The sequence below is a fragment of the Ursus americanus genome, chromosome 9 (genome assembly GCF_024610735.1).
Source record: "Ursus americanus isolate L20-20 chromosome 9, mUrsAme1.1.p, whole genome shotgun sequence".
In the NCBI taxonomy this organism is placed as follows: Eukaryota; Metazoa; Chordata; class Mammalia; order Carnivora; family Ursidae; genus Ursus; species Ursus americanus.
The window spans coordinates 33,853,084-33,868,981 of NC_142135.1; the positions used below are offsets into that span (position 1 = coordinate 33,853,084).

Below are 15,898 nucleotides of genomic sequence, written 5' to 3' on the forward strand. Positions count from 1 at the left end.
GTACTAACACAAATGCTACGAGAGATAACCTTCACCTGTCATGTTATTTGTCTCATGTCCTCACATAGACTTTGAAAGTTAAAGTAGTTGCATTTACATGTATCTAAGCAAAGCGTGTTTCATATTTTCTTCCAGGTTTAATGCAGAGATTAAGGAACAGAGGAGAGAGGGATCGGGAAAGGGAGAGAGAAAGGGAAATGAGAAGGAGCAGTGGCTTGCGAGCAGGTTCTCGGAGAGATCGAGATAGGTGAGATCATTTTGTATCTTTTACTGAATATCACTTTTTTGAGTGAAATTGGAGGTAGGCCTATAATGAGAGGGTCTCAATTATGGACTGTTTTTTAGAAAAACTTTTAATATTTGGGTAAATGAGTAGTAACTATAGTGTTAGTATAATGCTCTGCTTTTAAAACCGTGGGGCAGCTGAAATTACATAACTTAATATCACTCTTTCCTAAATTTGTCTTAAAATTTTAATTGTGGAAATTGTGTTATATTTAAATCTCTTAATTTTTCTCCTATTAGGGTGGGTGGCATTTTACTTTGGACTAAAATTTCCAGGAAATGTAGATGGATTTTTGATTTCTGGTATTTTATGGTCCTGTTCCCTTAGAGTCAAATTGAACTTTGCATTGCAAATTTATAGATTTTGAAGTAACAACATCTAGAAAATCTTTATTTCCCTTCCATCATCTATTAGGCATTCCACCACTTTAATCCAATAACTGGAGCTACCTGTATGCTCTGGTTTTTCATCTTTATTACCAATTGTGCTGATGTTATTTTGCCAACAAGGGAAATAAGATATAATAGCTTTGTTCTTCTTACAGAGACTTTAGAAGACAGCTTTCTATTGACACTAGGCCCTTCAGACCAGCCTCTGAAGGGAATCCTAGTGATGATCCTGATCCTCTGCCAGCACATCGTCAGGCGCTCGGAGAGAGACTTTATCCCCGTGTACAAGCAATGCAGCCAGTATGTATGGTGCACTTAGCTTCCTCTTAACTGTGCCATTTTTGTTTTTCAATTAAAGTTGGCATTGTAAAAGTGTTAGCTACTGGCAAGCCATGTGATTAAGGAAGTAAAAAAGGAAGCTTAAGAGGGGAAGCAGCAAAATTTGCTGGAGGGTAGCTTGAGGGAGGTTTGTTTTTTCTACCTATGCTAAGTTGGCATTCTACCTAATAAGTTCCTTTTGTGCTAAAGTAATTATCTGTGCATTTAATTTGTACCTTTATTTGTACAAATTGTTACTTTTTGAAGCAGACTTTTTAATCTGTTAACAAGTTGTAGCTAAAACATATTGCAAATAATGTATGTTATTGCTGTTATGTATTGCCAGAAGATTTTTATGTAGAATGTTCTGTCAAAGGTTTCTTTCATATAATATGAAACAAACTAGTGTTTGTTTTCCTTTATACATGATTTACATGTGTTATAGCAAGAGAAAATAAAACAGAAAACCAATTATAGTTCTTTCAGTAAATCGTTAGCCATAAATACAGGCATCTTTTCCCTCTTTCACTTCCTCCCTCCCTTTCTTATCTTCTACTCGACATGAAAGAAGTGTTTCCCCCTCTCTGAGGGGGAAAAATGGAAACTAGGTATTTGTATGTTTACTCATGGATAGCAAAAATCTTAAAAGGCTTGTCATACAAATTTTAAACTAGCTTTAACAAGACTACCAAAGTTCTCTATAATTAAGCTTCCAGTTTAATAAAATATCTTACTGGTTCAGAAATTTTTTTGTTATCTCAAGTGTCTTACATTTTCTTCTTTTTTTTTGGATAAAAGATTGTTGATTTAGACAAGACGATTCAGAGTAGGGACAACTAACTTTGTTCATTGTTTACAGGCATTTGCAAGTAAAATCACTGGCATGCTGTTGGAATTATCCCCAGCTCAGCTGCTTCTCCTTCTAGCAAGTGAAGATTCTCTGAGAGCAAGAGTGGATGAAGCCATGGAACTCATTATAGCACATGGACGGTAATGTGTATAATTGGGAAGTCATTTCAGTTTAAACGTCAACTACTTTAACTTTTAGGATGTATCTTAAAATATATACTATACACAACATCAAATGGTTTTATAAGAGATGGCTTAAAATCCATGAGTGAGACAGTTGAGTTTCACATGTATTAGAAAGTTAGAATTTTAGCAGTGACTTAGGTTCTAAAAAATACCTGATGTTTAGAAATTACTTACAAAAAGTACATCCCAAATTCTCTACCAGAATACCCCTAATGGCAGAGGCCAGATACTTCAAGGAATTGGGGTGTATGTAGTCCCGGAGTTCTTGCCACAAGCATGAAGTTCCTTTTTGATCTCCTAATTTATCTTAAAAATCCGTGCACGTTTTTGTTTTCTGTTGTTAATATATTTGTTTTAATATAAAATTTAGAAGTATCTAATAGTTATTCTTTTCCCAAGGTGACAGGTAAAAGTGACCTCAGGAAGATATGCCAAACTTACTCTGTGCCTTCTATCCTGAGGCTACTCTCATAGCCAGTTTGAGGCCTTTTAGATGCAAATTTCTGTCTTTCCTTCCTAGTCATGATTTTGCACAAGGAACTTAGATTGGATATAGTCCTAGAAATAGATAAGTGGGTAGGCTAAGCACTGAAATGTAACAGCCACTTACTTACCTATTTCATAGCTTTGGAATGGTCTAAGCCAAAAGACTATTGCTAGAAGTTTATTTTCTTTGCTGGTGATTACTGTTTTTCTTCTCTGGACTTTTATGTACTGTTTCTTCATTCCTTTTCTATCTCTGGAGGTAATCAGCACCCTGATAGAACTCAGCCCATTATAGAAAAGGTTAAGAGGAATGTGCATTTTGATAAAAAGATTTTTATATGTAAGGATTGCTAATTTAGTAGTATTTTCTGTTGAATGCAAGTAATGCATAATATTGATTCCTTTTGGTTGGCTATATAAAGTGAACAGTGAATGGATTCTAGAATTAAACACACTAAAGAATTTGATTCCTATTCTGAACATTTTCTGTTCTTTTACAATGCCCCCTGTGAGCCTGAGCTTCAGTACCTCTATGAAGACTGCATTATTTTTGTCTTAAATCAGGTAGCCCTTAGCTCATTATCTTGAATCACACATGTAGCATCTACATTTTTGTGTATATAATACTGACTTTTCTGTTCCTATAATTGCACTGACTAGTAAGTGTCCTGGGTATTCTTTAAAACCTTTAATAAATGTATTTATAAATCTTTATAAATTCAAATGCATGTTTCTCTATAGTAAATTCTAGAAGTCTCAATTATCTGGACTGTGAAAGGTTTCTGGTTTATTTTTAGGGAAAATGGAGCTGATAGTATCCTGGATCTTGGATTATTAGACTCCTCAGAAAAGGTACAGGTAAGAGATACTGTGTACATGCGCTAATAATAAGCACTTGGAACTCCAATTTAGCACAGCCTGAATTAAGCTTTAATTTAGAGATGTCATGAATTTCTTAGGACTTGTTCCTCAAGGAAGAAGTGAGTGCCAAAGATGCAGAGAAAATGAGACATGTGGAGGAGCAGTAAGGAAGGCTTTTTTAGTTCCCTCAGAACTTCAGTGCCAGCCATAGTTTAGCAAACCCAGTATAATCTTATCTCTTCCACTGATTACAACTAAAAACTGAACAAAACATGAAAAGGAACTACCTGAGGATTCCGAAAAGTAGACAATAGCACACAGGTTATAGAGGAAAGTCAAATTGAAAAAACAGCTGGTGGGGTGCCTGGGTGGCAGAGCGGTTAAGCATCTGCCTTCAGCTCAGGGCGTGATCCCGGCATTATGGGATCGAGCCTAAATCAGGCTCCTCCGCTATGAGCCTGCTTCTTCCTCTCCCACTCCCCCTGCTTGTGTTCCCTCTCTCGCTGGCTGTCTCTATCTCTGTCAAATAAATAAATAAAATCTTAAAAAAAAAAAGAAACAAAAAACAGCTGGTATGGCATTGTTTCAGGTGGAAGGTAAAGCTGATCTCTTTTACTCCCATCTTAGTTGGAAGAAAGAAAAAAGGCTTTGAGAACTAAAGTGTAGTATTAAACCATTGCCCAGGTCCCAGACTATCCATGGTGCATATGCAGGGCAGACCCAAAAAGTATAATAAAAAAGACTTTGAAAATTTGTTATCAGAACTGTTGCACAGATGATAACACTTCCAATCTGAATCTAATCAGGTTGATTGCCTACTAAACCCCAAAATGTCAACATTCTCCCTATCATTTTAACAAGACCCAGAGTTTCACAACTTAATATTCAAAAGGCCAGGGTATGCTCCAAAATTACAAAAGACCCACCAGTTCTCCTGGGAAAAGAACCTGTAGATGCTGACTTCAGGATGACCTACTTGTTGAAATTATCAAAGACTTCATCTCATATTCTGTGAGATGGGGGTATCTTTATCTGATAGACTATGAAATAAAGTTAAGCACTAGTGAACTGAAAGAGGATCACAGCAGAGAAATAGAAACTTCAAAGGAGAACCAAGGGAAAAGTTTAGAATTAAAAAGTACAATGTCTAGGGATGCCTGGGTGGCTCAGTCCGGTGAGCGTCTGCCTTTGGCTCAGGTCATGATCCCAGAGTCCTGGGATTGAGTGCCACACTGGGCTCCCTGCTCAGCAGGGAGCCTGCTTTCCCCCCACCCCGCTCATGCTCTTTCTGCTTCTCTCTCAAATAAATAAAATCTTTAAAAAAGTACAATGTCTAAAAGAAAAAAATTCAGTAGATAGGTCAATAGCAGAATGAAGATGATAGGAAAATGTCAGTTTGAAGATTATCTACTCTGAAGAATAGAAGATTTTGAACAAAAGAATTTCAGGAATCTGTGGGACCATAATAAAAGATCAAACATCCATGTCATTGAAGTACCCAGAAGAGGAGAGACTACTACAGGAAAGTATTTGAAGAAACAGCAGCTGAGAACCTCCCAAATTTGGTACGAGACCTAGATTTATAGATTCAAGGTGGTCAGTGAACCCTAAATAGGACAAAGGGAAAGAAAACTATGTCTATATATATTATGATTGAATTGCTGTAAAACTAAGCAGCCAAAAACAGTGCCTTACATATGGAAAACAGTGATTTGAAAGACAGTGAATTTCTCTTCAGAATGCTACGGGCCAGAAGACAATGGTTCATTATTTTTATATCCAGCAAAAATATCTGTAAGGAATTAGGGTGAAAGAAGCTACCAGTTTCATTAGTGATTTTAAAAGGACAGAGAAATTAAAGATTTAATAGGCATGAGCTTTATATATCACAGTTCTGAAAGGATGAATTAAAAAGTTTACATTTAAATATAAATGTTGCTTTACCTACCCCACTTCACTTTGAGTGATTTTAGACAACTAGTTCATGTGGTTTGTTTTTAAAATCAATCTTGGGGCACGCCTGGGTGGCTTGGTTGGCAGTGTCAACTATTGATTTCGGCTCAGGTCATGATCTCAGAGTCCTGAGATCGAGCCCAGCATCGGGCTCCATGCTCAGTGCAGAGTCTGCTTGTCCCTGTCCCTCCCTACCCGCCTTGCATGCACATGTACTCTCTCTCAAATAAATAAATAAAAGCTTTAAAAAAAATAAAGTCAATCTTGGGACTTAATATTATGTTCTATTATTAGGAAAACCGAAAGCGTCATGGCTCTAGTCGCAGTGTTGTAGATATGGATTTAGATGATACAGACGATGGTGACGATAATGCCCCTTTGTTTTACCAACCTGGAAAAAGAGGATTTTATACTCCAAGGCCTGGCAAAAACACAGAAGCAAGGTTGAATTGTTTCAGAAACATTGGCAGGTAAAATAATGCTAATCTTATATTTGAATTTTTTAAAAATTTCAGTTTGAGACTTTTCTAAAACATACTAGTTTTTTAAATGTGTGTATGTTCTTCATACTGATTAGAAATGAGGCTGTAGAAAATTTCTCAAAATACTGTATGTATATTATGTATGTATATGTGGGGTTATATGTGTTTTAGAATTATTTTCAAATTTAAATGTATTTCCCTGTTTTTATTTTTAGGATTCTTGGACTATGTCTGTTACAGAATGAACTATGTCCTATTACATTGAATAGACATGTAATTAAAGTGTTGCTTGGTAGGAAAGTAAGTGATTTTAATGAACCTAACTGCTTTTACAATTGCAAAAATTTCCTTTTATAGCCATTATAAATCATTTTCAAACATTTAATGACATGGGAGAAAAAATCTCAGTACATGGAGGAGATAGCATAGCAGAGTGGGTGACACTGGTGGGTTTGGGGGTGTCTGACAGACCTGGATCTTGATGCAGACAAATCCCCTCACACCTATGGCATATTTTTCCATTTGCAAAATGGTAAAACTGTAGTGCCTGGTAAGTGCTCTATAGATTTTAACTATTACTATTTGTTCAAACAGGTGGTAGTGGAAGTAGAAGTTGTGTTTTATTGAAAAGAGTGTTGTTGGCTTCAAAAATATATGTAAAATGTACAGGAGGGAGAGGGGACAAAAGAATGTGAGAAAATACAGCATAGCATGCTTGATATTTATCTCTGGGTGATAGAATTAGCTTAATTTCTTTATGTGCTTTGATAGTCTGACTGCCTGCACATTCTTTTTATATGGGGGGGGAGGACCACATCCTTTAAAATTAATGTATAATACTAATTATGCAGCTTTTGATTTAAAACACAACTGCCAGTGTTCCTAAAGGTATTATAAAGAAATTACTTGATACAAAACAATGAAATATTTTAGTCTTTTCCAGCAATGTATATCACACGTGTGATATGAATTAACATTGTTGAAGCTGTCGTCTAATAATTTTCTTGAATCAAACCCACTGATGAATAGTTTTCTATTAATACAGCATATCATTATATATGTGTGTGTACATATGTATGCAGGTACATATAAAATGGTGTAAACTCTGACCCTGTTGAATTCTTGAAAGTATTCCAGCTAAAATGTTCTTGTGCAAAGAAGAACTAGATTTAATTCAGCAATAGCTCAGTAATGTTGATGCATTGAGCCTTTTTAACAAGGTTTATGGAAAAGATGGAATCAAGTAGACTCAAGTTTAACCCAATGATATATCCTTCAATAAGCTACTGAATTCCTTTGAGCATCAGATTCATCATCTAGAATAATCTATATTTTATGATTATAATCAAGACTAAATAGGACGTATACTAAGGAGCAGCTGCTCAGCATGATCACTGTTTGATAATTAGTGCAGGTTTTTGCAAATAAATTATTTTGGAACTTAAACTCCTCCACTATTGGCTTTAAATTTTTTTCAAAATATATACTTATTATATTTTGAAAGTTAAATAATTATCAGAGCCAAAGATTAACATTTTACCTCTTCAAATCAGTTATATTTAGTGGAATATTCTTTATATCTTCAAATTAGATAAAATTCAGTAAAGATGTTTCATAATTGAGTTTCATATGATTACTTTCTTAGGTCAATTGGCATGATTTTGCTTTTTTTGACCCTGTGATGTATGAGAGTTTACGGCAACTTATCCTCGCTTCTCAGAGTTCAGATGCTGATGCTGTTTTCTCTGCAATGGATTTGGCATTTGCAATTGACTTGTGTAAAGAAGAGGGTGGAGGACAGGTAAAGCAAATATGTAATTTTCTGATTCTGGCAAGAGAATTTGATTGGTCTGTTTGCTTATCTTATATAGAAATAATTTAGATGGGGACAGAACAAGAGACACAAACATACGGAGAAAAAACACAGCAGATATCTGGACAGGCACAGAGAGAGAGAGATGGAGAGTTAATGAGACAGACTGAGAAGTAGAAGAGTTTTTTGTACTTATTTTTTTGTATTTCTTAGATACAGAATTATCTTACTTTTTTACTTTATTTTTTTTTTAAATTTCAGAGACAGTGAGGGGTGGGCAGAGGGAGAGGGAGAGGGAGAGGGAGAGAGAGAAACTGTGCACACGGCGCTCGATCTCACTACCCTGAGATCACGACCTGAGGTGAAACCAAGAGTTGGACGCATAACCAGCTGCGCCACCCAGAGGCCCCCAGAATTGTCTTTAGACTTTAGAATTTTAGGAAATTGTTTTATTTATTTTTTATTGTATTATGTTAGTCACCATACAGTACATCCCTGGTTTTTGATGTAAAGTTCGATGATTCTTTGGTTGCGTATAACATCCAGTGCACCATGCAGTATGAACTGTGGACTTCCTACTGCTTTGACAAAATAGCTTTTAAATGGCAATGCTAAATTTTTTACAGGTTGAACTTATTCCTAATGGTGTAAATATACCAGTGACTCCCCAGAATGTGTATGAGTATGTGCGGAAATATGCAGAACACAGAATGTTGGTAGTTGCAGAACAGCCATTACACGTGAGTACTCTCTTGCAAGTGCTCTTTGACCTGATGAGGCTCTTTGTGTCTTCATGTGTGGTAAACTAGTTAAGAGTGTATTCAGCTTGCCTATCAAAGGTTAGAACTTCTAAACCAAATTAATTTATGTACAATGTAAATTACACCTGACTCCAGACCAAGCACTCTCTTTTCAGTAAAACTATTTGGAAAACCCATGTAATCGTCAGAAAGTCTATTTGGTGAGTAAAAGTTTGGAAAGGATTCTTGCGGAACTGAAATGACTACTGTTTGGGGGTCCTACCACCACCCATGTCTAGGTGACTGACTAGATGGAGTCTAAGGCAATTATAGTCATGGTTTATTATAGCAAAAGGACTCAAAACAAGGGAAAAAGTACAGTAGACCAAGTCTGGAGAAAATGTACGTGCAGCCTTCCAAAGTTCTCTCTCTCAGGCTGTGGGCTATCACAAAGAACCTATTTCTTTCCTTCAGCAGTGAATTATAGAAACACACGTACAGTGTTTATGTTTAAAGAAGCCTGCTTAAGAGCCACAGCCCAGGTTTTTGTTTTTTTGGAGGCCAGTCCTGTAAGCATTTTCTGCCTATGCATCCAGCCATGATTATTGAAATTCAGACTCTTAGAGGAAATTCATCATAAATCACACTGTTTGCACATATGGTCTAGGCAAGCAGATACAGCAGGGTTCATTGCTCCAGGCATTAAAAATAGCCATATCAGTAAAGCCAAGTTTCAGATGCCAGCCAAAGACACCCCCCCCCCCCCAGTGAGGGCCTTCTAAAGAGAAACATCAGGCCTGCTGTGTTTGTCAAATGTTTTGTTTTATTATTTGTCAGAGAGAGCAGGCACACAGGCAGGAGGGAGAAGCAGGCTCCCCGCTGAGCAACAAGCCCATTGTGGGGCTCCACCCCAGGACCCTAGGATCATGACCTAAGCCAAAGGCAGATGCTTAACTGACTGAGCCATCCAGGCGTCCCTTGTCAAGTGTGCTGGGAATAACTGTGCAAGTTCTAAAGTCCTACTGTCAGGATTCAAATCATGGCTTGCTTAGAACAGTTCTTGGCACATTGTAATTTCTTGGTAAGCTTCTAGATTTCAGATGTGTTTTTTTTGTCATTATGATACCTTTCATAGGATGTGACAGGATAGCATGTTTGACACATTGAAGCTATTTTTATTTAATGACTAGCCTGTTATTAACATAATTAAATTATGTTCAGTTAAATCCTACTGTATAATAATACTATTTCATTTTTGAACCTGTAGCCTATTCATGATGCCTTTTTTCCCCTCTGCCTCTTTTGAATCTATTAAATTCAAAATACAGAACTTAATTTCTTTCTTTCTGGTTTAAAATGAGAACTAGTATTCTTGTTCTGCTAAAATTAGATATTGGGGTTTAGCAATAATGCTACATGGAAAATAAAGTACTGAGATTAATAAAAAGGTAATTTTTAAAATATTCTGTAGGCAATGAGGAAAGGTCTACTGGATGTGCTTCCAAAAAATTCATTAGAAGATTTAACAGCAGAAGATTTTAGGCTTTTGGTAAATGGCTGTGGTGAAGTTAATGTGCAGATGTTGATCAGTTTCACCTCTTTCAATGATGAATCAGGTATGAAATTTTTTGAATGTTTAAGGAATAAACTCGATAGATATATTTACAGGACTTAGAAATGCTGTTACTCAGGTGTTTAAAACGTTTTCGGTTTACATTTTTAAGATTGAACTATGATGACTTGGCATTAGGTTATTCTTAATTCTTTTAATTTTTCTAGGTTTTAAAGAATATATGGTTTAGTATAAATACAAGTAAAAATTCTTTATGGTGAGCAACTACATAAAAGGATTTTTATATACTAAGAAAAAATAATCCATGTGACAATTCTGGCCTTTCCTAATTCGCTTCTCTTAGACTCTCTCATTAAAGAATTTGACCATATGGTGTTTGCTTTGTAGAACTGGACCCAAAGTTCACTTACAAAGATGTAACAACACACAAACACACGGAGAATCTAGAAAGAATTAATAAGAGGTAGTGATAATCCTCCTAGGATAACATTGACCTTCAGGGCCTGATTTGTTGCAACTCTGTTTTCAAAGTCCAGTAAGCCTAAGGATAGAATTTTAGCTGTGACCGTACTATAAAACACTGGAAGCTCCAAGAAATTCCTTACAAGATGTAGCTCAAAATTAACTGTGTACATGAAGGTACTAGTTTTCCTCCTTTATTTACATTTTATAAACAGCTTTTTGGATTAATTCTCTGTGCTCGGCAGCATATAGATTCATTGTATTGTAGTTTTTGTGCTTTTTAATATAGTTTTCAGTACTTGTGAGATAAGAATTGTCTCATTTACAAAACAAAAACCTAAGAGGGGAAAATAAATACAAAAGCCCCTCCAGATATGATCCTCAGATAAGCAGCATCAGCATCATCTAGAAGTTTTTTAAGAATGCAATCTCCTTTCCTTTCCTCCTCTCCCCCCCACCCCCAACCTAGTAAATGACAATCTGCATTTTAAAAAGATCTCCCAAGTGATTCGTAAACTCATTAAAATTTGTGAACACTGGTTTAAAAGTTCATGAAAAGAATCATGAATTACATATGGGATTAAAGTCATGTGATTATCATTTTTGAGGCTAGGCTGGTGGTCCATTTTTCTTGGTCATCTTAAGTCAGGATTGACTAATGAACTATTATAGGTTTTACATTATGCAAATGGTCCTAATTTCCTGTATTAGGAATTAGACCTCTGATCCTAAATTTCAATTTTAATCTATTTTTATAAGAAGCAATTTTTAAATATAACTGACATAGTATACTGGATTTATATTCTTCATTCTTAGGAGAAAATGCTGAGAAGCTCTTGCAGTTCAAGCGTTGGTTCTGGTCAATAGTAGAGAAGATGAGCATGACAGAACGACAAGATCTTGTAAGTTAAAAATTTCACAAAATTTGTAGCAAAGATATGAAATTTTAAAATATTGTGTATGATAGCCTTTTAAGTTTGTAAACAAATGGTCATTTCAATTTTGGCTAAGGAAATTATAGAAAGGTCAGAAATATAAGGCAGTTTTAGTTTTTCTACTCTAGAACTGAAAACCTAAAGGAGTAATAAAGCCTTACAGGCTTTAAATGCAGAGTAAAATGCATTTAGCTATTTGATATGTTATCCTTAGTTCCAGAAGATAATACCAGTTAATTGTTGAGACAGGTTTCTTTTTCCCTATAGTGCTTATATATGCTGGCTGCTCCTTTTATATATCCTTAATCCTTTTGACCAGTGGCAAGTCTTAGCAATCAAGATACTATTCAAAAATTTTGAAGTCTGTAAACTAGGAATAGAATAGCTTGTGATATGTGGGTATTAAGTCTATGATTTTAATCTTATTAGAATCATTAACTAGATAATATAGTGAAAAGCCTACCAAGTCAGTGGAATCTATGTCCAGCCTTGAGTATATAACCAAATCAACCTGTCCATTAATCTTGAAAGGCAATCTTCACCAGACTTTCTTTTAGAAATTTGAGGGACGTTCCTTACCTGGAAAATCCTAGGGAATCCTTTCTACTCGTATTCCTCATGGTTCCCTGAAACATATCCCCTGTCGAACCAGCCTTAGTTCTCAGTAACTAAAAACAGACTACTTGTGGAATATATAAAAATGATCCAATTTCTACAACTATCCTCCAATTTTATTTGAGAGGGAAAATGGTTAGTTGTGCAGGAAAGCACGAAACTTGCAGTTTCCCCTTTATCTTCAGTTGAGTCAGTAACTTTTTTTTGGGAGGGGGTTCTGCATTTAGGACTCCTTAATTTTTACATGGTCCCTTCTAATATTTCTGCACTATAGTGAGACAGATTTTTTGGTAGTCCTAGCTGTCATGTCTGTTGGTTCTGTTCTTGGTTTTAGACACTCTGGTAATTTCCACTTAGGTTGTCCTCTAGGTAGAGTCCATATACTTGGTTCCATGTAATTCAATCTTGTGGATTCTAAAGTCTCTGCCAGTGCTAATACCGTATCTGTCCTTTTCGGTTTCATTGTCAGGGTTCTACCACCTATAGTCAGTTTTTTGATTCCGGTACCTTGTTTCTTAAAGCAAGGGGCCATATCAGTTCTATAAGACATAGCAAAAACAGAAATGATTGGCTGTTACAATTCTAAGGTTTTAATGGACTATTTTTTTATCCCCTAGTTTTAATGTTCTGTTTTTAAACCAGTAAATCCTCAGTTCTGTCAGTCAAGTTAAATTGCACTGCAGTTTCTGCCTTCTACTGGAAGATAAATTTGCTAACTATTCAGTTTTTGAAATGAAAGAAAGAAGATCTCCCTTTGTAAAAAGCCTCAGAATTTCCTATAAACAGCTTTGATTTGTGTTATTCCTCAATTTGTAGGGCTTAAGCAGCATATTAAGGGGTCTTTTCCCTGTCCTCTTTTGGGAAGAATGCTTCACGGTTGTTGGTTTTATCCTGATGTATCTGAGGAGAAGAGCTGAAGGACATAAGAATATCACAGATTATTCAGAGTAAACTGTTCTCCCTTATTAGTCCTGCAAGTTATAGGGTATTTTGGGCTAATGGGCAACACATAGTTTATTCCCCTCTTAGTCACAGTTTACTAATAAAAGTTCTGAAAAATCTTGTAGTATGGATGTCCAGCAATGGTAGTTATCTATCTACCCTGGCTAACCATATCCATCTTTGGAGGAGCACTTTAAGTTTGTTCTTTACTTGTAAAATGAGTGAATTGGACCAGCTTTATCTCTAGAGCATCTTTTATAAAGTTCTTTGAAGATTTTGTAGACCCTGACACTTAGCAGGGATTCTTTTCTGCCCCCTTCTATAGAAGTTAGAGGAGATTTCTCATAAAACCATTCTTCAGGATAGCAGGTTACAGTTGACCCTTGAATAATATGGAGGTTAAGGGCACCAACCCACTATGCAGTTGAAATCTGAGTATGACTTTTGACTCCCCCCAAATCTTTACTATAATAGCCTGCTATTGACCAGAAGCCTACCAATAACAAACAGTCCATTACACATATTTTGTATGTTGTATGTAATATATAACTGAATTCTTAAAGTAAGCTAAAGAAAATGTTAAGAAAATCATAAAGAAAATATATTTATAGTACTCTATGTTGTGTATTTATAAAAAAAAATTTGCATGTGGGGCACCTGGCGGTCTCAGGTTGATGGAGTATGCAACTCTTGAGATTGTGAATTCGAGCCAGACACTGGGTATAGAGGTTACTTAAAAAAAAAAAAAAAAAAATCCACATGTAAGTGGACTCATGTAGTTCAAACCCATGTTGTTCAAGGGTCAACTGTAGTTCATTTAGGTCTTCTAGTCACTCTGGGAGATTGGATATATTTGTCTTTTTAGTTGTGCATTTTGGAATGCATTAGATTTAAAAAGGCTTACCTTTAAGAAATAGGCACTGGGCACTGTAAGAATGTAACGTGTGTATATATGTATAGATCAATGAGGAATGATGTAAAGTACAGAAGTTAACATTTATCATATTTACTCGATGTCACAAAATGTGTAGTAAAATTCAATGTGAATATGGCTTATTGCGTGGATTTTATGTACAGTAGATACTCCCCAACACTTTAATTATTCCTGTGTCACAATATAGCACTGAAAATACTGGATTATTTTGCTGGTACATAAAATGCAAAACAACTTTTTTGATAACCTTTGTGAATTTGAAAACTTTTTTGGGTACCTTGTGCCCTATTTCCACTAAAAGATACTTCAAAAGCCACTGGAAAGGCCCATTGAGAAACTGAGGCCCTAGAAACAGTCACTTTTCTACATACCTGACACTTTCTTTTCTGACCCCGAACCTTTTCAGTACAAGAAATAAATTTAAAACCCAGTTCAAAATAATATCCCTCTGTAGGTTTTAAAGAATGGGGCTCTCTCTATTGCCAGAATTAATATTAATCTTTTAAAAGCCAAAATTGTAATTATTATATTCCTGTTTAGGTTTACTTTTGGACATCAAGCCCATCATTACCAGCCAGTGAAGAAGGATTCCAGCCTATGCCCTCAATCACAATAAGACCACCAGATGACCAACATCTTCCTACTGCAAACACTTGTATTTCTCGACTTTACGTCCCACTCTATTCCTCTAAACAGATTCTCAAACAGAAGTTGCTACTCGCCATTAAGACCAAGAATTTTGGTTTTGTGTAGAGTATAAAAAGTGTGTATTGCTGTGTAATATTACTAGCTAATTTTGTAGATTTTTTTCCATTTGTCTATAAAAGTTTATGGAAGTTAATGCTGTCACACCCCCTGGTGGTACCTTAAAGAGATTAAATGCAAACATTCCTTGCTGAGTTTGTAGCTTAAAGGCCTGAGGAGCACTAGCAAAAATTTGACTAATGGTTTGCTAGTCTACAACTTCTGGGTCTAACCCCAGCCAAAGATGACAGCAGAACAACATAATTTACACTGTGATTTATCTTTTTGCTGAGGGGAAAAATGTAAAATGTTCTGAAAATTCACTGCTGCCTTTGTGGAAAGTGTTTCAGCAAAGGTTCTTGTATAGAGGGAATAGGGAATTTCAAAATAAAAGATTAAGTATGTTCTGTGTTTTCATTTTAACTTTTTTTATGGTGTTTAATTTGTGGTTGGCTGCAATTGTGTATCATGTATATGGAACTTGTAAAAAGTTCTGGACATTCAGATCTTAGAGATGAAATCACTTTTACCTATGAAAACCACTTATTGCGGTTTATTTTAGCTGCATTGAGCTCTAGGATATTAAATGATATCACTAATATTTTGCATGTAATTTGTTCATTTGAGTAAGGGCACTTTTTTGTACATATGATGGGGCCAATGCACAGTACTTTATCACAATCAACTTTTTTTTCTTTGTATCCCTATTTCAATGAGCAGTCAGTCAGGAGGTTACTGCACTTCAGTTCTAATTAGACATTTGTACTAAGGTATTTCAGTTATGTAAACTCAGCCTGGGCACTTTCTGATAACTGTAAAATGTTTTATAAGATCATGATTATTGAAGATACATTTTGGAAAATTTTAAATGTTCGTGAGCAGCTTAACTACTTTTGTATCTAGCCTTTTTTAAGTATCTTGTTACATTTACTTTTTTAAATAAAGAAATTACAGAAGAAATGTCAAGTAATATTGAAGAAACAATAGTTTTTATTTATGTAGTTGTACATTTTTAAACTAAGGGTAATACACCAACATGGTTATGTGCATAAAAATTTTTTGATTTAAAGAACTGAAAGTTTATATACACATGGACTATAAGAAAGAGAAGAAAATCAGTCCACATTTTACAGTTAGCAGAGAATCCTGAATGGCACTGGCCAGGCCATCTTTTCTTTTTACAAATGAGGGAAGTGAAGTGTGACCCTTACTTGGCATAGGAAGTTAATTCACTTATACTTAGTAACTAAGTGACAGGTTCTTTTTTGATGACCCATTAATTATGTAGCCTAGAACCAATATCTCTAAATTCTTGTGGTTTTAGTAGCTT

The 15,898-nt window shown here is 35.5% G+C and overlaps 1 protein-coding gene across 2 annotated transcripts in view; it reads left to right on the plus strand.

Moving 5' to 3' along the window:
• The window catches only part of UBR5 (ubiquitin protein ligase E3 component n-recognin 5), a 134,503-nt gene extending 118,828 nt beyond the window's left edge, over positions 1 to 15,675 (plus strand). For both annotated transcript variants that reach the window (XM_087864682.1, XM_045805836.2), the window contains exons 49-59: positions 136 to 247; positions 831 to 975; positions 1,853 to 1,983; positions 3,312 to 3,372; positions 5,623 to 5,798; positions 6,026 to 6,110; positions 7,456 to 7,611; positions 8,250 to 8,363; positions 9,835 to 9,979; positions 11,215 to 11,300; positions 14,365 to 15,675. In XM_087864682.1, coding sequence (XP_087720808.1) covers positions 136 to 247; positions 831 to 975; positions 1,853 to 1,983; positions 3,312 to 3,372; positions 5,623 to 5,798; positions 6,026 to 6,110; positions 7,456 to 7,611; positions 8,250 to 8,363; positions 9,835 to 9,979; positions 11,215 to 11,300; positions 14,365 to 14,577 — 1,424 coding nt within the window. In that variant the 3' untranslated portion in view covers positions 14,578 to 15,675. The remainder of the gene's footprint in view (positions 1 to 135; positions 248 to 830; positions 976 to 1,852; positions 1,984 to 3,311; positions 3,373 to 5,622; positions 5,799 to 6,025; positions 6,111 to 7,455; positions 7,612 to 8,249; positions 8,364 to 9,834; positions 9,980 to 11,214; positions 11,301 to 14,364) is intronic.
• The last annotated feature ends 223 nt before the right edge of the window (positions 15,676 to 15,898 follow it).